General features: G+C 31.1%; 1 protein-coding gene across 6 annotated transcripts in view; it reads right to left on the minus strand.

Annotated features, from left to right (window-relative positions):
- The window catches only part of GPHN (gephyrin), a 429,918-nt gene that overhangs the window by 156,781 nt on the left and 249,475 nt on the right, over positions 1 to 23,662 (minus strand). For 3 of the 6 annotated variants that reach the window (XM_010962279.3, XM_010962275.3, XM_074365373.1), the window contains one exon: positions 11,119 to 11,175. The exons of the other annotated variants lie outside the window; for them this stretch is intronic. In XM_010962279.3, coding sequence (XP_010960581.1) covers positions 11,119 to 11,175 — 57 coding nt within the window. The remainder of the gene's footprint in view (positions 1 to 11,118; positions 11,176 to 23,662) is intronic. 6 annotated transcript variants of the gene reach the window in all.

Here is a 23,662-nt window from a genome sequence, read left to right on the forward strand (position 1 = left end):
TGATCATATAAAATAAATAATGCACTTTATGAACAGTTCCATCAAGAGGCTTCCATATGAAAATCTGAAACATAAGGACATTCCTTGAAATTCTAACTATTAAGGCTTATAGTCTAAAATTTTGTGAAACAATTACCAATTTAAAATAAAAAAGAAAACAATTATGGAAGGTTATTTTTGTCCAGAGGACTATCATGAATATTAGATTCCTCAAGGAGTTCTTCATGCTATTGGTCTTTATAGTATCATAAATTAAACATAAACATCACCTATGCAGTCCATAGAGATGTGGCATTTAGTGCAATATAGAAACCCTACCACAAATAACAAAAGGAAAAACTCACTTCATGACAAGTAAATAAAGTTCATGTGTCACAATTAAAGAAACAAATCTAGATGAAGCCAGAGTTCATTTAAGAGTTGAGTGCTATAGAGTAAACGCCACAGCATACATAACCCCGTCCCCCCCAGAAGCCAGTTCCACATTCCAACCTGAGAGCCCTCCTGTACACATGCTGTCACAGAGAAAGTAATACCCTGATGGATGCTGTAGACTGTGACTGAAGATGATGCCAATGGGAGACTTCTTAAACACTCTCATGGGAAATGGAGAATTGCCTGGATGAAGTGGCAGAAAGAAATGGGTTATATATTTTTAAAACTGGGAATCACAATCCTGGGGAATTAAGGAAGGACCTAAGGAAAATGTGGTGATGAGATGATATCAATCTTCTCTTTCAAATGTCTTTGCTGATATCGTAAGTAATTCGGCTTGTGTTTCATTACTTTGCTTCTCCCTATAAATACGTATTTCACGAGGAAATCAATTCTCCACAAAATCAGTTTTAAGAGAAAAAGAATCTTTAACAGCTGCAACTTACAAATGAAAAAATTAAAGATGGCTGTAATTCTACTGACTCAGTAAGTTCAACTCTGTGAGGCTATGGGTTTAGCAATGCTATTCCTTTCAAATCTTTTCATAAAATTGTAAAGTCAAAAGATGATATTCTGCCTGTGATTCTGTACACACTACCTGGTATTTTAGATAGTGCCATCTTTCTGCTTTTTGCATGACATTCTGAGGTAATATTTCTGTGATCATAATTAAGCTGACAACAGTAGTCTGCACGTAACAGTTATAGTCGCCCACACAAAGTAAATATGTGTAGCAATATCTTATGTCTGTAAAGTAAAAAATTAAGATCTTAAAATTGACAGGCTATTAAAGTCCTGTTATTTACTAGTCATATTTTGAAGTACATACACTCTTCTCTTAGCTACTCAAAAGTGCTCCTACTTTGAAAAGGAGACTTAAAGGATATTTAGTCTGCTAATAATATTTTAGTGATTCTGCTTTATAAAACCAGAAAACCCATTTATGCTATGGCTTAACATAATAAGAATGAGAAATTCACCACCTAAAAAGGCAAAGAACATAGCTCAAAATTCACTTGAAATATTTTGTTAAAAGGACACGAATCTTATGAGTGATAAGCTCTTGTAGATTATAAAAACCTTATATAAATACAAAATACCAAGGAGACTATTTTCCTAAGTAACCTAATCAGTTTTAAAAAGGGAATGAATCTTCTATTTTATATAAAAATAAGGGAATCATATTAACTTTTCATTTAGTAATCAATGTGGATGCTTTCCTGTGTCCATGATTAATGAGTTAAGATTGTCGCTAAATTAATGTAAATCTTTGGCTACTAGAGACAGACCTACATGGGTCTGTAAACTGGAATCTCTGTTGTTAGCCAGTGTGAGTTTAATAATAAATTACTTGGTTCAAAGAAATCTTAATGGAATTAAGTTAGTGGCAACACTCAGATTGGCTATTTGGGCTTTAACCATTTCAATGTGATATAGTAACTGCCCAAAAAAAGTTACTCAGAAAATATAGGATTTTTCCCCTAAAACAGCTAACTTTTCCCCTTTGGTACCCTCATCCCTTTCAGCCAAATGCAAAGTGCAAGGCAAAATAAATTAAGGCAAAAGGAAAATAAAATAGAAGAATGGTGAGGGCGAGCATGTTGTTGACCATATAAGAAAACACGTGCAAAGTATACCTCAGATACACTATAGGTAGATGAGCACGAGGGAAGCCGAGCCTGGTTTTGCAGTGGGGAAAAGAAAACACTGTTAAAGAGGAAATGATGCACAGTAAGGGTCTCAGAAGTTTAGAAGGCTCCATCACCAACACATTTGCCAGATAATAAAATAGCCTTATAAACAGTCATTTGAGCTTGGAATCTGAAGGTTCATACTATTTGAGGAGAACCTTGGGATAAAAAAATACCTGGCTTAGAAAAAAAAATCCATGACGGAGATGATTTCCCCTCATCAGAATCTGGTATAATATTGCTAAGAAGATGTTCATTTAAGGTTAACAGAAAAGCAGAACAGTGGTCACTTTTTCCTGTGGTGGTCTCACTGGTTCAACATTAGCAAACTATATATGAGATTATTTATAGAATGACTGTACTGTATATCTTCGTATTACTCTTTAAAGAGGGCACCAAAGCCAGCTCAGTATTCTGATTCTGACTTCCTGTTCCTACTAGTTCATTCTCAGTACTGAATCTATTTAGTATTACTGAATGTCCATAAATAAATAAATAAGCCAAATGCAACACCAAAAAGATATTAAAAAAACTCTTCTTCAGACCTATCTTTTATCAGAATGTTTCACTGATTGTTAAAAACAGCTATTTTATACTTAAAATCATGTTTAATCTTCATGACTTTGAACTGATAATTTTCTGGCCTGTTCTTACTTTCTAGATTGTCACACTGCCACATGCAACTGTGTGGCCTCTTTTACATTAGGTTGTCACAATGCCATGTGAGCTAAATAGTTAAGTATGCATTTTCTACTTATAAATTCCTCATAAAGTTCCAAAATACAAAGTTAGGGTGGGGAAATGAAGGTATAGAAGAAGATGGCACAGTGGAGGAATCAGAAATGCTGTTATTATCTGGTTTGTTTTTTAAGTGTATTTCCAGCACCCAGCATAGTGAAATGTAGTAGGCACTCTTTAAGGGTTTACTCAATGAATGAATATACAAACTCCTTTTCTTCTACCCTCAAAAACTGAACTGTGTGAAATATATTCAGAAGATTTTATACACTTACCATCACATAAACTTGTGATAAAATGTATCACTGCCACTTAATGGGTCACTGTGAAGCAGTTTCTAAAATATTAGTTCTAAACATATTAAGAAATTAAACCTTTCTTTCAATCACATATACATCTGATTTTCTTTAGCAAGATACTAGTTCTAAGAAAGTCTTCCTCTGCATGTTTGTTCTGTTTCTATAATTATACCCACAAAATGGAAAATTTTTATCTTTCAAAATAAAATTTAAGTCTTATATTTTTCCCCCTCACTTCTCTCCCTTTTCAATTACTAGGGAAATTTACTTGTCAAGTTCTTTTATTAGTACCTCATTTTTGTATTAAAGTCAATTCTGAGAAGGGTAATTCTGCAGTAAGCATTAAACACCTCACAGATGTGTCATTTCCAATCCCAATGATGCCTTAGGCTACTGTAGGCAATTTTATAGGTTATTAGATGTTCAAAGCACAAGACAGATTTTGTTATTTTTCAGTAGAACTGAATCTTCACATTGTATTAACTAACTTTACATGTTAAATGAATTCTAATAAAATGAAAGGCAGCAAATTAGCCCATATTCCAAAGAGATAATCCTAAAAGTTGTTTACTGTCATCTTCATTATTATTGTAATCAGGTCATATTTATAAGACATCATCTACCAAGATACTCAGGATGTTACATAATTATTATGAATTAAACAGTAAATAAACACATATTATTAGTATGAGTAAATGCCAAAATGTTAAAATAGGAGGACTTAGGAGGCTCAATGTTCTATACACTAGAACAAAGAAACATTGACATTTGCTTAAAGAAAAAGTATGCAAACAAACTGATGTTTACTCATTTAAAAGCTACTGAAAGATTATTTATCTAACGTTCCAGCTGTTCTTCATCACCTCAAAGTTGACTGATTCAGTGTAGACACCTTTTAGATTTTTAAGTGCTATATTAAGATATGACAGTTAAATGAAACTTTCTATAGAAGGTATGAGTTTAGGTAAGGTCAAATAGGAAATGTAGTAGAAATCAAAAGCTGATTATGGTTTCCAGGGGAAATATCTTTATTAAGATGCAAGGAAGTAATAAACAGAAAAATGCAACGTGTACAGCAAAATAAAAACACATTTTTAAAAAGTTTAAGGAGCAAGAATGAAATTTATCTTTATACTCTAAGTCTCTGTAAGAGGTCCTCCAAAGAAGAGGAATTTATAATCTATACTTTATCCATATGATAGTTCTATATTCGAAGGGTTTAATAGTAACACTGTTTACTTTGTGGGCATGTGTGTGTGTTTTGCATATGAAGAAAGAGTAGCTAGAAAAAACAATGTAAAAAGGAAGACTAAAAATGTAAAGGTAGAAAATTTCAGGGGATCAACTCTTTTAAGCACATGTTCCATGCAGAATAATCTGAACCCCCCCCCCAAAATGTGCAGCTTTCCTTTTCTCAATCTCTAAAACAAAGATAATTTCAGCCCCTATTATACAGCCCTATAATTACAGCCCCTATTATAACCATTTCTTTGTCAATGTCATCTTGACACACTAACCCGTTCTAGAAAGTATTGGCAAACTTTTTCTGTAAACAGTCAGATAGTAAATATTTTAGGCTTTATGTGCCATATGGTCTTTGCTACAACTGCTCAACTTTGCCATTGTAGTACAAAAGCAACCATAGACTAAATGCAAATGAAAAAGAGTATGGCTATGTTTTAATAAAACTTTATTTCTGGACACTGAAATTTCAATTTTATATAATTTTCCACATGTAACAAAATGATGTTCTTTTGATTCCACTGCCTTCCCCCAATCACTTAAAAAATGCAAAACTCATTCCTAGCTCATGGGCTCACAAAAGACCCACAAAAGAGAAACAGGATTTGGCCTGAGGACTGTAGTTTGTTGACCTCTGAATTACAGCATTAACTCAATGAATAAAAAAGTACAAAAAATCCAAAGAAAATTCTTTGACAATGTAAAAAGAGTTAGTTCAAAACTAAGGCTGGAATGAAAATATTGATATTAAAAGATCTATAAAATCACAGCCATCTAATTCATTATTTATATTACCCTATTTCATACTAGTCTTATTTTGGCATTCAAGAAATTATTAAATATTTAAAAACCACTCTTCAAAAGACATTGCTTTCTGACTTAATTCAAACATTTTTCTTAAACTTAATAAAAATACAGCCTTATTTTAAGTGATAACTCCTCCCTTAACTTTTTCCACTTCAAATAATACCATCCCTTTTTTTGTGTGTTAGTATAGCAGGTACCTATATTTCGTCTACTTCATTATCTTTCTTCTTAGTTCACTTATACATCAATAATCTATCTCCCTAAGTCATCTTCCCTGTGTATGTTAAAGCCTTTAAAAAATTAACACATCTGGAAAAAAAAAAATTAACACATTTGGTTACCCAAAACTAATCTGTATATATTTGTAGCTGAATGGAAATTTACCATCATATTACATAGGCTGAGTGAAAACACAAAATTTGTGGCTTTGAGGTATTTTTATTCCTCTCCTTTCTTTTTTTCCTATTTGTCTTTATTTCATGAGCATTTATCTACTTTTTTGTTAATGTTTTAACATTCAAGTTCTCCAGGGACCCACTGCTCTTTAATGAATTAACTTCAATATTATAAATTTACCTTGATGTATATTAAACAAAGGATTCGTTTGCATTATCTTGTTTTCCAATTCTGAACACTGTCTGCACTGTTCTTCAATCTTGTGAATTATTTATTTATTTATTGATGTATAGGTGATGTACAATATTCTATAAATTACAGATGTATGATACAGTAATTCACAATTTTTAAAGGTTATACTCCATTTATAGTTATTATAAAATATTGGCTACATTTCCTGTGTCTATAATGTATCTTTGTAGTTTATTTTATACAAATAGTTTATATCTCTTAATCCCCTACTCTTATATTGCTCCCTCTCTCCCCTCTGGTAACCACTAGTTTGTTCTCTGTATCTGTGAGTCTGCTTCTTTTTTGTTATATTCACTAGTTTGTTATAGTTTTTAGATTCCACATAAAAGTAATATCACACAGTATTTATCTTTCTCTGTCTGACTTATATATTCTTCTTACTAAATCCATGCATTTGATTACATGGAAAATTAATTTTTTTCTTTATGTGGTTTTATTCTTCATTAAATTAAGCAAACTTTATTTAGTTACAAGGTGATATTTTTTCTATTATTAAAATTATTAAAAACCCATTTAGGGTTCAGAATACTTTCGCTTTGTACAATATGCAGAAAAAGAGAATGCATTCTTAATTTAGAATTCAAGAATCTAATCATCCTACTTTTTGCTATAGAAGAGTCCATGTAAAATAAAGAAATGTCTTCATATGAGAAATAAATAAAATTTAGTAATAGTCTAAAAATTACTTAACAGAATATTCTACTTTATATCATTGATTATACATAATAAATCAAAATGCAGGGTTCTATCTTCTCTAAAAAATACATCATATGGATGATACCAATGGAAGCATTAATGAGTTAATTAAATCCTTATCACAAACTTGTGAATGATGTCTCACCTTCTTCAACTATTAAATAAAATATTTAAGTAGCAACTTTGTTCTGAACCTTTCATCTTATTGAAATATTTAGCAATGTTTCAATGAATTAAAAGATACCCACATACCTGCTCTTGTCTGTGGACATCTACAATAAATTTTCACAAAATGGAATGGATGCTACATGCCAATTTATCTCATTTTAGAAACAAAATCTGTTTATATAGCTTATGGTACTGAGAATAACTTTATTCTGCTTCAAAGCAATAATTTTTAAGATACAAAGGGATATTTTAAGGAATTCTGGGGTAATGAGAATTAAAGGAAAGGAGAGAAAGTGAACATTCAGCTAAGCATTTGATTTGTATCTTTTCTTAGCTGAACTCTGTAGAGAAGATATTATTTGCCTTTTGATAGTTTATTTTTTTGTTTTTTTTTATATTTTTCTAGCTAATGAGAATCTTAGAATGATATTCTTTATATTCAATCTTTTTAGAAAAAAAGTAATCAGAGCAAAGTGTGACCCAGTGAAATGAAACAAAAGATGAAGACATTGAGATTAGTTATTAGGTACTCCACCATGCAGTATAGGTATTGAAAAAAAGAAATTGAAGAGTGGCATGAGAAAACCCAATTTTCAAAGCACAGAACTTTCAATTTAACCCTAATTTAACTCTAACTTCCTATCATATAGACCTTAGCAAGCCTCAGCTTTCTGGTCTTGGTTTGATTGAAAGAAAAATAATATCATTTCTCAAGACTGGCTAGGGAAGAGTACAGCACTAAACACATACATTATCAGAAACTTTTTAGAAGTTTCTAGAATATCATCCAGGTATATCTAGACTGATTCAACCATAAAATTCATACTAATCTTAAAAAAGCTTTTTAAAATAGTGAAACAGATTCCTTGGGTGATTGTAGATGATCTTTCAAATACTCTTAAGAATACACTTGAAAAGAAGGACTGATTCAAAAGAAAGAAGTAGAAAAATGAGACATAAATTTCCTACTCTGTTTAGCTATCTGAATTTAACGATTGATATTAATAAAAACTTTGAACTTTAGAAATCAGAAATTTAATGAAGAGATATATATAACTATATGTGATATATAATTAAAAATAAAGCTGACAAACCAGAGAATTATTATATCAATATTTTTTATTCTATCCTCTATAACAAAACTATTACGGCAACATGAATTAAGTGTATGGCAATAATTTTGGGAGAAGTAAATCAGGGCTAGAATTCATAGGAACTTTTTTTTTTAACACCCCAGGAATAGGTGGTTAAATACAGCCAGAAATTATTTACTGCAATATTTTAGCTTTTCTTCTGTCATATTTATACCATATACCATTCTAGAGATTTTAATTCCATTTATCTTGAAAAGATACATTCAGGAGAAGGACCAAGAATTCTGAGTGTGAACTATCAGTCAAAAAAATACTACTGTTAATATCCCTATATGATGTATGTACAGTATTGAGGGGCTCTAAGGTATTTTCTTCTTCAAAGTGTTGTCCTAGGTATATTAGCCATTATCTCAAGTATCTGTAAGATGTTACAAAATGGTATTCCTAGTGAAAATTCTTGCTGCCTAATTTTCTTATTTTTAAACAAAAAAATGATATCTTATAGTTATTCCCAAAGAGTCTGAGCTAAGAGAAATCAATTAACTCAGAAAAAAAAGTGTCAGCTTTCCAGATTACCTATAGTGACATTCTGACATTGATCATTTTCCTTGACAATGGAAATTGAACCATCAAGGCTTTATCACTTGGATCCAGATCATACTTTAAAATCCTGCTGACATATCCAACAAGGAGCAGAAGACAGAGTCAATGGAAAAGCTCCAAATGAAGTCTCATGAAAAGATCCTCAGAAAATTACACAATTGTATAAGAAACACAGATTTTGAAAAAAAAAAGTTTTTATTTTGCATTGGAGCCAGAATGTTATTAAATCAAATGCAATGTTAATGTGGTTTAAAGGTCTTCTACCCTGCCAATTTAATCTTTATTTCATAAATGTGAGCATGAAGCTGCAGCTAGAAAAGAAAGAAAAAGATAGGGAGAAAAGAGACAGAAAGTCAAAAAGATGGAGATGAGAGGACAAACCAATCAGATTTGGAATTACCAGCCAGCAGAAGTTTAGGAAAAAAAAAATCACCGAGTGAAATCGTACATTTACTCTGAGAGAGTATCCTTTCACATTGCCTTCTAGGTGATCTCTGAGCTCCTCCAGCTTTCGATGGAGCTACATGTAAACATCAGAAAATGAATTGAAAAAGCAACTTGTTCTCTTTTCAGTTTTCCTTTTTCCTTTTAAAAATAAGATCACAGCATTATACATTTCTCACTGTCTTTAGCAAACATTTCAAAACATCAAAGTTCTTTTTATAGTGCAAGAATACATGCTCAATAAACCATGACTAGGAAGACAATATTTTATTTTAATTACAGAATCTTTTCTCCCCCAAGTTTTAGAGAAAATAAATACTATAGCTATCCTTATAATCCCCTAGAGAGGATTTCAACTTTTCTATTTGGTAGAAATATGGAATAAAGATATTTTAAAATTAGGAAATTTGCCTTTCTTTCCCAAACACACTTTTTGATTTAAGGCTGCATCCATATTAAAGTAAACTGAACTCTAAAACGTAGCTTTTGTTCTTATACATATATATGTGTATACACATAATCATACTGTATATACACTTAGAAACAATAAACAGACAATTATAACTTGAAGTTCTATACATCCAAAAGCTGAACTTACAGATAATTAAACACACGCTCACTCGTACACACAATTCAGTTTACAGCAGACACTGCTGCAGTTACGGATGCCATTTTATTTTCATTTCACTATCAGTATTTCCAAAAAGCTTTGTGGAACTGCACCTTTTCACTTGAATCTGAGTTATAATCCATAGTCTAAACAATAATAGATTTATGGTCCCTTAAAGAATTAAAATATGATACCTCACAGGTAGACAGTGAGGAATGCTACTGATATATCATCAAGACACATAAACTCATATTTTTCTGACTAAATAATTTTAGTTGGCCTCATTTTGGAAATAGGCATATAATCAATACTTCCTTCCCCTTTGATTATCCTTAGTGAAATAACATTAAAAAAAAATGCTACCCAGTATATAGCAGTGCTAGAGAACAGAGAAGATGGCTTGTCTGGAATAAAGGACACAAACATACAGACACACCCTCATCCATGTGCACTCGTGTGTGCACACACACAGATAAATAAACAACAACAAAAAAGTAAAATTAAGAAGGCAGAAGAGGCAAGGAGAGGAAAGAGTACAGAAATTAGTGCTTCATAAATTGTTAAGTGGAAATAAACTGGAGGTGTGTAAAATTTTAAAATGACTTAATATTAGCCTCAAAGTAGTCAGTGAATTTTAGCACATCCCAGTACAGTGAATTATATGTTATTTTGATTAATTTAACAGTCACTATTGCTGTAAGGACAAATGGGATTGAGACAGAAGTGGTTAATTTGGGGGAAGATTCCTCTGCATATTTTTAAAACTCAGCAAATTTTCTAACCTGCATTTATGGTGGCAGCTTTAAAAGTGATTAATTGGCTATGTCTGTGTTTCTTAGGGTGATAACTTATTTACCTTTTCATTGTGATTAAATGTTAGAGTCTTGAGTGCCCAAGATATACTGACCAAATGGATATTTAACAACTAGCAAATGGGACCATCAGATCAGAAATCTTTAAGTGGTGTATTAGTAGGCCACATACACAATTGGGCAAACATTTAGATACATATCAGTTTCTGTTGATTGTCACATCAATTTTTTAACTTTAAAAAAATAAAGGGGATTGATTAAAAGGGCTTAAATACTATTAGCTACATGTGAGCCCACTATAATAGCATCATATAAAATTCCTTTCCTTTCTAATTCTTAAGTTTATATATATAATACATGTTTTTAAACTCATAATAATTATTCTTCTGGAGTGAACTACTAATGGTAATGACACTAAAATAACATTTGATTACTTTTTACCAAAAAACTAAAAACGGGAGATAATATTCTGAAAATAAATATTAGTTTTCCATGTAACAGGAACTTAACACATAGTCAGTGACATCAATCAGAGGAACGGTTTACTCTAGAACCCCAAATTATAGGCACCTGTAATGAGGCAGTTAGCCCTTCTCTTGTTTCTGGTGCCATTCAAAGCTAGTTATTTGGCAGCTTGCCTTCAGCTGGTTGCTCTATGTGTAGCTGAAACAAACAAAAAAATATGACCCAACAGCCAATAAAAATATTAAAATAAAACAAAATGGGATGGTGAAAAATGGAAAAAGCCCCTTTCCGCCCACCACCCTCCAAAAAGGAAGAAGTGTAGGCTATAGACGAAATCTTGCCAAAAAATGTTAGAAACATATTTACTTTGAGGGATCCAACTCTACTAGCAACTCCTTTGCTTTCATCCGGTCGTCTAATTTGCTACAATGAGGGAAGATGGGTAAAAAAGACAGAATAAAGAAAAAGTGAACTTAAAAATTTTTCTAAACATTAGTAAGTAATACATGCAAAAACATCAATTGACTCCTTGAGGTACGTCTTAGGAGGCCAAGGAGTTAACTAACCCAGAGGCTATATGACATGCTCTACAAATAGGCTGGTCACTAGAATTCAATCTTTGCTATGACACTATTCCTAAGATGAGGAAATGCACACTTACTTTTGATTATCTTGGGGACTTCTGATGAAGCAGTATCTGGAGTAGTGTTACATTTGCATTTGGTTTATGAAAAACAAAGAATTACAAATATACCTACACAGAAAACTTCATCTCTTTCAGTATCTATTTCACTGTAATATCAGAAAATACCAATGGTATCATTAGAAATATGAGTGATTTTTAAGTGGAAAGACCAGTCCTGACAAGCATCATTCTTGATAGGTGACAGAGTGAAGCTCCTCTGCTTGCTAACACAAGCACTGAGGTTGTTCAGCTGTCACTGAGATTCCCAATTAAACAACTTTGCTGCCCAACCAGAAAATTTTAATGCCAGACCAATGTTAGATACATTCACTCCCTGAAAGCTTTCTGTTATTTCAGCTGAATTTTCCTCTTGGGTAAGATAGCAAAAAAGGAAAGTAAAACTGCTATTTAAAAAACTTGTTTTGCAACACTGTAAAAGAGGAAAGGAAGATTCTTGACACAAAGTGTTTCATTAGATGAGATATAAAGTAGAAATTCCTTTGTTTTTTAATAGAGTTGTAACAATAACTAGTATTTTGGTTAAGGAGGAAGACAAATCAAAAACAGGGTAGGGGAAGAGTGGAAGGAAGCTTCAGACCAAGTGCTTTTACATTATGGATTCCTACACGTGCAGAATGATGGTCTCCAAGTTAGCTGTGATACTCCTGTTTGTATTAGGAGGAAGTATCAGTTTGATGCCAAATTCCCAGTGTTGAAGTCCCCAGGAAAAATAAGAAATCTGACCATGCTACAAAATTATAGTTCCTGGAGGCAGGCTATAGATTGTCTTATCCCCTTTAGGACATCTCTGATAGTATATGGAGATTGCTTAGAAATAATACTGAGAAAATTAAATTTTCACCTTGAAACAAATGCATCTTGGTCCGTAAGAATTGTAACTTTTGGTTTTACTTGATATAAATAGTTTTTAGTAATTCTTCAACATTAACTAAATGCTATATCCTAAAGATAATCGCTGATTCTTATTCTTAGTTTAACAGAATTCTCAAATTTAGAAACAATGGATAGTAGTTAGAATGGCAACACTCTCTCTATATGAATGGGCCTCTGGATGAACACTGAGTTCATAATATCTAGTCATTTTCTTGTGCTGTTTACTTTGATATCAGAGAACATCTTTATATCAAAAGCTATTTTCCAATAAAAAGTCTAATGCCTTATGCTGATTTCTGAAAACTTTCAGAAACTGAACACTTTCAGAACTGTTATATAGTAACAAGTGAACACAATTTTCTACATTATTTTTTATTTCTAGAAAGCTTAACATTACATCAAATCCAGCAACATGAGGTAGTTTCTTCAATGTTACATAGGATGTTAATGACAAATTAACAGCCAAAATCCAGTTTCTGATTTCTACTTTAAAGCTGTATTCCTTTTATAGGCCTGGAAATAAATGGGTTGGGGAAAAAAACTGATGCTTATGAGAGGATGTATATGTATATATGTCCCTGTCTGTGTGTCTATCTCATTAATGGAAGAAATTTTATGTTAATATATTGATGTATAAAAGAATTTTTTCCTAAATCATTTCAGTTCACAATGCAATTGCAAGTACAGAATGAAAGAATGAAACATAAGAAGAGAAAAGATAGTCACCATTGAACTCTGAATGTGAAAAACAGACTGTAATACTAATTTAAACAAGGGTTTTAGAGCACACAGCTCATCTGTCAATGCTTCATCTTTAAATCTGATTTTGTAAATTCTTAATTATCATAAGAGGAAAGCTTTAGAAAATCAATGTGGTTATCAAAGTCAGAAGTTGTTGTCATTTAAGAGTCATGTGATTTTTTTTTTGTGGCTTGTGAACCAGGTAATAATGCCTAATACTGAAAAACTTCAGAAAGAATTTGAAAAAGATTTCTCATAAACTAAAATTCGAGTTGTAGAGAAAAGTCAAATAAATAATTTTAAAATGTAATGCTCTCATTTATTCTAGTCAACCTTTAATCAGCAATTATGACAGAGTAGTATAAATAAAAGAAATTCACAGCTAATCCAGATACCTGATTTTTATTTTTCTTTGATTAGAATTTAAGAGAAATCATAAAAGATTAAAATTTGGATAAGATGAAATATACTCTTCATGATAATTATAAAAGCCTCATACCATTATCTAACTTTATACATATTTTTCTATGGGGCTAAACATTATCAATAACTAAGAAAGGTTAAACTGCGAATGTTGATATTACATATAGGATCATTGCAATATAAGTGAAGTTTGAGAATTTGATGTAAAAAAAACTGGAGGGATTATGGGACAGTTGAGATTATTTATATATATCAAAAACTAAAATGTTAGTTGCAAAACAAAAACTTTTATCACTAACAATTTTTTTACCCTGAAGAAATCCTTTTATAAATATTTTACTGAGACTGTAAAAGACACAAATCAGAGGATGTAAGTCATTTCAATCTTCTATTCACCCTCTCAGCTAGAATATATTTAACAAGATATCCATTAAAAATTATCTGAAAAGACTGCACTGTATCACCTCTTTTGTAAAATTCTGGGAATATTTCTTCAAGGCTTAATTACTCAGTAATCTATCCTCAGGGATTAATTACCAGGATGTGGTCTGTAAAGTAGTGAAATGACTGCCATTTGTATTCACCTTTTTTTTTTTTAAAGTAAGAGCTTGAATTCTTGCAACAAAAGAAACTGCCTGGATGCAATACAGTATGGGTTGTTGATTCCCTTTGATTTGGCTCAGTTCTTCAAAACTTGGCTCATTGTAAAATTATTTCCATTATTAAGAAAGTAGAAAATTATCCCACCTCACCCTCATTTCTCTCACCAACAGTAAGTAGCTGTAAGCATAATACTTTTATAGGCAAACATGGATTTTGGAGTAGAAAACCAGCTTTCTATTAATTTTTGAAATGAAACATAAAACCTCAAGGAAATTTTAGGCTTGTAGAAGCCACATTAAGGTAGGAGCCCATATTGCAGGGGGATGCATTAACACTTCTCTTCAGTTATAAGATGTCTGTGAAAAATTGTGAAAAAAGTTTATGTATTTTGTGCATTTGTTTTATTGATGAGAGAACTCAGGTCTTAGAGAGATTCAGTAGCTTTCTGGAGACATATCAGGAAAAAAAAAAGCACAGCTGGTATTAAATTCTCTGGCTCTCAGTTCTCTTCATTAAATTTAGATTCTCATCTGTGGAATGACTAATGTAGATGTCTCCTCTGTCACTAATGATATATTTTGTATTGATTTAGATTAAGATTGTATAGATTAAACATTTCTGTTTCTTTTTTTGCCTTAGGGGCTGAATTGTTTTATTTTCAGAATTATCTAATCTACATTCAAAACTACCCTGAGAGAGAAACATATTGAACCTCATTTTATTATGCCACTTCTTAAAAAAGCATAGGTATCAATGACAGGAAATAAAAATTTTTCTTAGAAATTGTTTATCTTCCAACCAATATCACCCAGTTGTATCGGTACAGCTAAAAATTGCTTCTGGTAGTTATGACTGAAGGAGGTTTTTAAAAAAAGTTTTACTTGAGAACTCAAAATTAAACAAATGCTTATAAATAAATAAATTCTTTCTGAGATCTAGTTAATATTTCAATTCACTATAGTTCAGCCCTTTCAATAAAACACCATAAAACAATTCTGTTTCGTGATTTACTGAGGCAAGTAAAAAAGAGGGAAGAAAGAAATAAAAGAGAAGCAGCAATTCTATGAGTGTATCAAGGAATAATAAATACTCTAATGCATTTTTGGACAAAGGCAATCTGATTATAAACTAAACCAATAAAAGAATACAGAAGATCAAAGAAATAGTTGCAAAGAATAATGAAGAACTGAGAAGTCAAAAATTAGAATCTTGGTAGCAAGTCACAGATCCACCACTGCCCCACCCCCTTACAAAAAAAAATTATACTTAGGAAATCCTTTATTTCAAAGGCTCTGATTTCTAATGGTTTATTAATATTTGAGATGATTTATATTTTATTATGAATCTATCATTCTGACCCTTAAGTTTCTATAGCAGCTCTGATTCCAAAATAGTATAATCTATACAGTATTAGATTTTTAAGCAAGTTATTTCCTGCTCACTAGCCAGAGAGTAATTCACTCCATGTTCTTTTTTCCCCCAGATTTCATATCTGTCTAAAAAGAAATTATAAAGCCAATCACAGGTGTGGTATAAAAGTTATTAGACACTCTGAAAAAGATAACTTTTTAACAGCACAGTATATGTTCTTAAGAATCATTTATTACTTCTGTATGTGATCAAAAAAAGTTTATTTTCAAATTTTCATTGAAATATAATATTCTACCCAGCAAGATTAAGGACAGAACGGATATAACAATGCTCTGGTATAAATACAGTTATAAAAATAAATAAATTGTTGGCTTAATGAAGATTTGTCATAAATCTGAAAAGGAGGCAAAACCATCCCTGTCATTACCAGATCCTATTTAAATAACGAAACAAACAAAAACTTATATTTTTCTGGTTTAAAAAGTAATGTAATTATTAAATAATCTGTAATTTAATATCTATGTAGTTTTGTTTACTACTTTTTTTAACTACATATTTTATTTGGAGCATCTTCCAAGCCATTAAATATTCTTTAGGGTATGATTTTCTAGGTTATATTAATAACTCATATATATATATATACACACACACACACACACATATTACATAACCATAGACATTAATGTTGGTTCTGATTTTCATGAATATGAATAATGCTGTGATAAATAATCTTATACATAAGTCTTTATTGCCCTCTTTGATAATTTGCATTGAAAAAAATTCTGGAAATAAAATTATTGGTTAAAACATAATAAAGTTTAAGCTTATACCTATGTTTTGCTTGCAAGGTTACACAAATTTATATTCCTACTAGTGTTTAGGAATATGCATGTCACTGCTCACTATAGCAATGATGATTATAATTTAAAAATAGTTATCAATTTGATTGCAAAATTTTTATTGTTTTTAATTTTTAATAGACTTCCAGTGAGGGTAAATTTTTTTGACACATTCTTTGCTAAATTTATTTCTTTTAATGAAATGGTTGTTCCTGTCCTTTACTCATTTTCTTCCTTTCTTTTTTTTCCTACAAGATTAGAGGAGCTCTTTTAGGCTATCAAACCTTTGATAGATCTGTTGTAAAAAAAATTTTTTTTTTCACATCAGCTCCACTATAAGATCCTTGAGATCAGGATTAATAAGTCTATCCATTGCTATATTCCCAACACCTAGCACAGTATTTGATATAATATGCACTAAAAAATATTCACAGAATGAATTTCTGAATTAATGTGTGCTTTCTCTTTAATACAAGTAGAATAAGGGAGAGCAGATAAACCTGAAGTTTTGGGCAAGAAAATGCATGACTAATTTTAGATTATGTATCATTTTAAAATATAAAGACCTAAAAATAGTTTAGTTTGGGAGATGCTCTCTATTAAAGTCATGAATGAGACATGGTCAGTTAAATATATAGATTTGAATCATGGCTATATTTAATCAATTCTGCTGCTGAAATAATGATGGCATAGATTATTTTTGTTGGGCTGTCTTTGTACAAAAAATACCCCAAACCTATAAAAAGAAGTTTATAGGAATCAAAGTTAAATTAAAATTAAATTAAAGTATGAAATTAAACAGAAAGCTAGTATTTTTAATTTCACTATTCCTTATATTTCTACAGTTCTCACTTCCTATAACTTGAAAAAAATGAAAGTGGATAGCAAGAGAAGTCAATATTCTATTTCACAGAGACAAGTTTGACCTAAACGAGAAAAATCTTAAATGAAGCCAGAACATTTTCAGTTGATAATCTCTAACTTTATGAAGTAGCATGAAATGCAAAAGATAAAATAAATAATTGGACAGTAACATAATATCAGAGAGAAGGGTAAAAGAATGATAATATTTATTTAGTCAGTGTAGAAATCTAGTTCAAAAGAACAGAATTATAGGCTTAGGGACTTTAGAGGCTACTTAATTTAATATCATGATGTTACAGACATAAAAACTGAGGTCTACTAGTTCTCACAAAGTTATAAAGTGGTAGACTAGGGTTGATCCTCAATATTTAGTGCCTCATAGTGCAATACTTTTAAAGATTCAATACTGTTGACTTTTCAAACTTTACATTCATAATTTTAAATAAGTGTCAGTAACTCAGTCAAATGCAAATGCTAAAAATTGTTTCTTCCAGAATACCATTAAATTGAATTCATGAAGATGTAAAAATGATCTCTTCATGATATCCATATGAATATCTATATGAAGACTCTAAAACATTTAACTTCCAGAGGATTATCACATCATTATTTTTAAAACTAGGAAATATGAGATAACTAAAATGTCCAAAATAGGGACAGTGGAAAAAAGTATGCTATACCCCAAAATTAGAATACTGAGCAATACTTGACATTAATGTTGTAGAAGATAATTTAAAAACATGTAAAGATGTTTATGGCATAGAAAGATGTTCATGTTAGTAAATGAATGATAGGTTAAAATATTATATAGTTTAGTAATAGTAGCTAACATGTAGTGATCATTTCTTATATTTTTAACAATGTGGTAAGTGATTCACATGCATTTTAAAATTTAAACCTTAAAACAACCCTATGTTGCAAACAGCATTATTTTCATTTTATAGATGAGATAATTAAGGTTATAGAGGTGAAGTTATGTTCTGAAAGCCAAACATCTAGTAAGGGATAAAGCTAAGATTCATCACCAAACCTGCCACACTCCAGAACCTAGGCTCTTAATCACTCCCTTCCTGACTTCCCATCATGATCCATTTATATAAAATACTTAGTGTATAGAAAAAAAATCAGAATGATATATAGCAAAATTTTAAGTTGTTATTTATTAAGGGTAGTCTCACAGGAACTCTGTTTTTGCTTATACGAATTTTCAAAATTTTCTAAAATGAGCATGATTATCACTTTTTTCAAATAAAAAAGGCCATGCCACTTATAGACTGTCTAAGCTATAAAATTGTTATTTCTCTAGCTAATAATTGCTGGTTAGTTATATCTTCTCAGGTGAGCTAATCGAATTTCATCTGCAACTCAGATTTCAGAGTGGTAATTAAAATTTCACAGTTAAGTTATACTTAGTTTCAATCATGAATATAATTCTGTGAACATTAAATAATTAGAAAAGGATGAGAGAATTCCATTTTCAATTTTCATTATATATAAAGGGGGGACACAGTTAGATGAATGAAGAAACAGAAGTCAATGTAAAAATCCTGTATAGTTAGCAGAATGTCATAGGAAAGCCATTTAAAATAATTTGTAAACTCAAAACTAAGAGCTAAAATACATTATCTGATTTTAGTTTTTTCAAAATGTGAAGTACTTTAGTATTCTGAGTAGCACCTTTTTTATTACAAAAGGATATGAAAACATTTCTTTATTTGAAGTCTCAGAAATCTATTTTGCTATCAGACCAGAATAGCAAAATAAACATGTTGTCATAAAGAAGGAGAAACTAGACAATAATGAATGAGAGTGGAAATCAGTTACTCAAAAGTCAATAGTAGCCAGGCATTTAATGCAAGTGGGTAAATTAGCCTGGAGGGTATAAAAAGAATGCCAGCTGAGTATTGACATATGTCTGTGCTGGCCTAGTAATGTCCATCTAATTTTTTTTTTAAAGAAGTGGAAAATTTTATTTTGTATACATCTCACCAATTTTAAATGTTTCAAACTAATTATAAAAGAAGTCATCCCCAACATTATCCCTAATAAAATTATCTTCCAACAACTAGGTTATGACGTAAAAGAGGGCTCCCTGTGTAACTAAGTAGACAGGATATCCTAGGGAAACATCAGTTGCTATACAAATATAGAAGTAGTACCCACACTGGAAATGAGTAAAGTTAGCTGGGAATGACAATTTTTGGTTATATCTTTGAAAGACTTTGTGAAGCATTCTATTATTTTGAATCAAGGAGAAGAAGCTCTGTTCTCTGTCCTAGAATTACTCTGGATCATAGAGTCAGGGTGAATTATTTATATGCAGCATGATACTGGTGGCCATTAATACAAAGGATAAGATCTCTGGAATGAGAATACCACTGTAGCATGGTCTAAATGAAAATTAAAGAGAAATAAAATTAAATACATATAATTTTGACCTAGGATGTCTTCAAGAAACATAAACGTCTTTGCTCATTTGATTATACTGGTAGTTCTTCAAGTGTTGTCCAAGGACTCATGGGGGTTCCTGATATTCTTTCAGGGATCCACAAGGCCAAATTATTTTAATAATAATACTAAGACATTATTTGCCTCTTACACTATGCTGACATTTGCACTGATGTTACAAAAGCAAAGGTGGGTTGTACATTAGTAAAAATTAAGGCAGTGGATCCAAACAGTATGAATATTTATTATATTATTCACCACTATATACTAATAGTTTCATTTAACATTGTCCTCAATTAAATAGTAAATACTAATTCAATTTAATTGAAACTGGTCCCTTGAATGTGACAAAATGGGAAGTGTGAATAAAATACTTCTGCTGCATACCAAAGAATGATAGGTGTCTCAGAGAAAAGCACTTAACAGTTTGAGTTGCAAGCCGAACTAGCCAGGTTTTGCACAGACCATCATTCACCTGAAAGAATGACTGACAAACTATGACTATTCAGACTTAAATGTTGGTAGACAGTTTCTTGAAAATGAAATGAGCCAGTCAATTCAAGGAAAATGAATAAGATTTGTTGCTTTTTTCAAAAGGAAAAAGTCTAGGTTTTAAATAAAAACTAGAATTGTGAAAAATGTATATCACCCTGAACTTGAGAGCTTCCGATGGTTTCAAGCTTTTTTGATGAGCTTGGCAGTTATATTAATGAAGATGATTTTGATATAATCAACAGTTAGAAGAACTTACATTTTCTATGTGATCAAAAAGTGTGTTCCAAAATCATGCCTGGATATAAGATCCATTCAAATTTCAAGATAGAGCAATAGATCTTAACATACAGGAGTATGAAATGGTCCTTGACAGGGTTTTAGATTACACACTTCAACCAACTTTTGAAAGATTATCAATTTAAAATTTTTGATGTAGTGTCAAAGAATATCCACAATTCTCTGAAAATTCTATTAAAATAGTCCTTTCTTTTCTAACTACATAAATATGTGAGAATGGATTTGTTTCTTTATATTTTTCAACCAAAACATACCACAATAGACTGAGTACAGAAGCAGATGTGAGAATCCAGCTGTCTTCTATTAAACCAGACATCAAAATGAATACGAAAAAATGTAAAACAATGCCATCATTTTCAGATTTTAATTTTGGAAAATGTTATTTTTTCTATAACAATGTTATTTATATTAACATATAAAGGCCTTACTGTTCTCATTTTGAAACAAATAAACATTAAAAAATTTCTCAGTTTCAATTTTCAGTACAGTAAACATCACCAGATAAAACCCACATAAATAAGCTATATGAGATCCTTAATAATTTTAAAGTGTGTGAATGGGTCCTGAGACCATTAAATTTGAGAACTGCTGAATCTGACCAACAATGTTGAGAATATTATTGCTCAATATCCCCAAGATGGGGCAGTTAACTTTGCACAAAAAAACTTATATATATTTTTTTTGTTCAGAGAATGTACTTTATTACATTAATTAATGTCATCCATTCAGTGTTATCTAAACTTTCTGGTGTTTGTTGACTCCATATGTAGAACCCATACGTTTCTATAATGTCATTAACAGCTGAACAGTTGTTGATATACCAATGGTGATATGACTTCAGACAAAAGCAAAGAAACGTGATGCTTAGTACAGTCTAACTGATTTCATTTAGGCCCTTAAAAACAGTGGGAAATAATCTGTAGGCCCCAGTTAGGGCCCTGACCTAAGCTAGAATTTTAGCAACTTCATGAGACTCACCACAGACTTGAGAACCAATGAATTAGCCATATTACACAATCACCCTGGTGTTCACAAAGGAAAGTGATGATAATATAAAATAGTTTTTTAAAGCTAATATCACTAGGAGAAAAATCTCAGAGAAAATATTACCCTGATACTGGATCAATAATGCCATTTTTATATGTAAATGAAATCACACTACCTTTCAGACATTCACATTAAAATTGTGAGTTATGAAAATAGTTTATTCTTTATCCAGAGTAATCTAAATTCTTTTGTTCAAAGGACAACTATTGAAGCTATAAGAGAAGTCATAATCCTGTACTTTGTTTGAATATAAGATTAGACATTATTAATTATTAAATGAACACATCCTTCATAAAGATATTTCAAAATGCATCATTTTGAATTATTTTATAAACTTTAGTTTAACTAGCTAGATAGTATTTATATTTTATTTCTAAGAGAAAAAAAATAACTTGCTGGTTAATCTGGGCACAAAATTCTATTCTAAACTTTGAGGTACAAGGGAATATATAACAAGAGACTACATTTATTTATTTATTTAAGTCAAACTTCAGATGCTTAGGAAATAAAAGGAAAATTGAATTGGTCTTTAGAAATTTTCCCTATTTTAATAACATCCATGTGGAATGGTAAACTAAAAGTTTGTATTTTTTTTCTTTTTTGTTCTGCCATTAATCTCTACCTCAAGCCTCTTGGTTCTAATAGAGATGCTACTGCCTTTCATAAGTGAAAATCAGAACTCATTTCAGTTGTGAATCATGCTCACTTTAAAACAGAATTTATGTTATAGAATTATTCTTTTAGCAAACCACTTGTGGGAGACTATCACCATTTTAGAACTTGAGTCCTCTAGATATTGCCCACTCACAGAATCTACATACCAGACTTTTTTGGCTTAGGCACTAGTTTACTTAGAGCAACGAAAGACTAAAATTCCAAGTTTGGTCTTAAACTATACTTCACTGTGTCTTCAAATAAGAAGAGTGAAAAGCATTTGTCACTTCAGTCAGATTTCATTAAAAGAAAATATCTGATATAAAAGAAATTATTTTTCCCCATTTAAAATAAAATATTATGTCATTTCACCAAATAAATTTTTTGCTAGAGACAATGCCATTCAATGAAGAATTGTTTAAAAAGATAACATCTTGTTGTCTTTATTAGATTGTGACAAGCATACTAAAAAGGAAATCCAAATGGTTTATCTTATAGATCTTGTTCTCACTATAGCAGGAAAATCTAAAAGGATCAAAGCACAATCTAAGACATTATATTGCAGTGAGCATACAAAATGTGAAATCAAAATAATGTTTAATATTATAGCTGTTGACCTAAAAGAAATAGATGCATAGACGCAAATGGACAGCAAGTCTTTCAGTTTAAAAACTGCCCAGTGATAAAAAGTTACACAAGGAAAGCTTAGAACTGTTAGTTTTGAATCATAATTTGGTTATTTAACCCTCCTGTGTTTTCACAAAGACTATGTTAAGTGTTTCTGATGATTATTCAAGAGTATTCTGTACTCCTGCTGATAAATCATAGCACTATTATAATTTGTAGTTGCCTGTTTTATCTGTTTATAAAGCCAAGAACAATGTTATTTGTTTACCACTGCTTTTTGAGCACTAGGCAAAGACTTATTTAATAGATTAATAACTCTGCTGGGGAGGCAAGGATCAGCAGTTTCATCCTGGACACAAAGCTCAAAGAAGTGGAACAACTTGCTTAATGCAGTATAGTTATTAAATAGAGAAAACAGCATTTGAATCCAGGTTTTCTATTATCAAGTCAAGTGCTCTTTCTAGTGCTGATTTCTCAAGACTGTATTGTATTTCCAATGTAAAGAAAACTTATTTGCACATATATGTCTACACAAGACAGACTGCCTGCCTAATCTTCAGAAGGGGGATTTCTACGGGGTTTGGCCAACAGTAATATGTACTAAATTATAAACACCACATCCAAAATGCAGTTAACAGTAACAGTAACAATGTCAAACTCAACCTGTGTTCTAATTTTGCGCTAGAAATCATTCCTGGGATGTCTCGTACATATCTTAGACTGAACACATTCAAAACCAAAAGGTATTAACTCTCCTTTGCTTTTTCTTTTTTATTCCTTAATATAGTTAATAACATCATCATTTACCCATATCTTGAATTAGAAACCTGACTTACTTTTTTGCCGGGGAGGGAGGAAAGTAATTAGGTTTTTATTTATTTGTTTTTAGTGTAAGTATTGGGATTGAACCCAGGACCTTGTG

The sequence above is a fragment of the Camelus bactrianus genome, chromosome 6, assembly GCF_048773025.1.
Source record: "Camelus bactrianus isolate YW-2024 breed Bactrian camel chromosome 6, ASM4877302v1, whole genome shotgun sequence".
NCBI lineage: Eukaryota > Metazoa > Chordata > Mammalia > Artiodactyla > Camelidae > Camelus > Camelus bactrianus.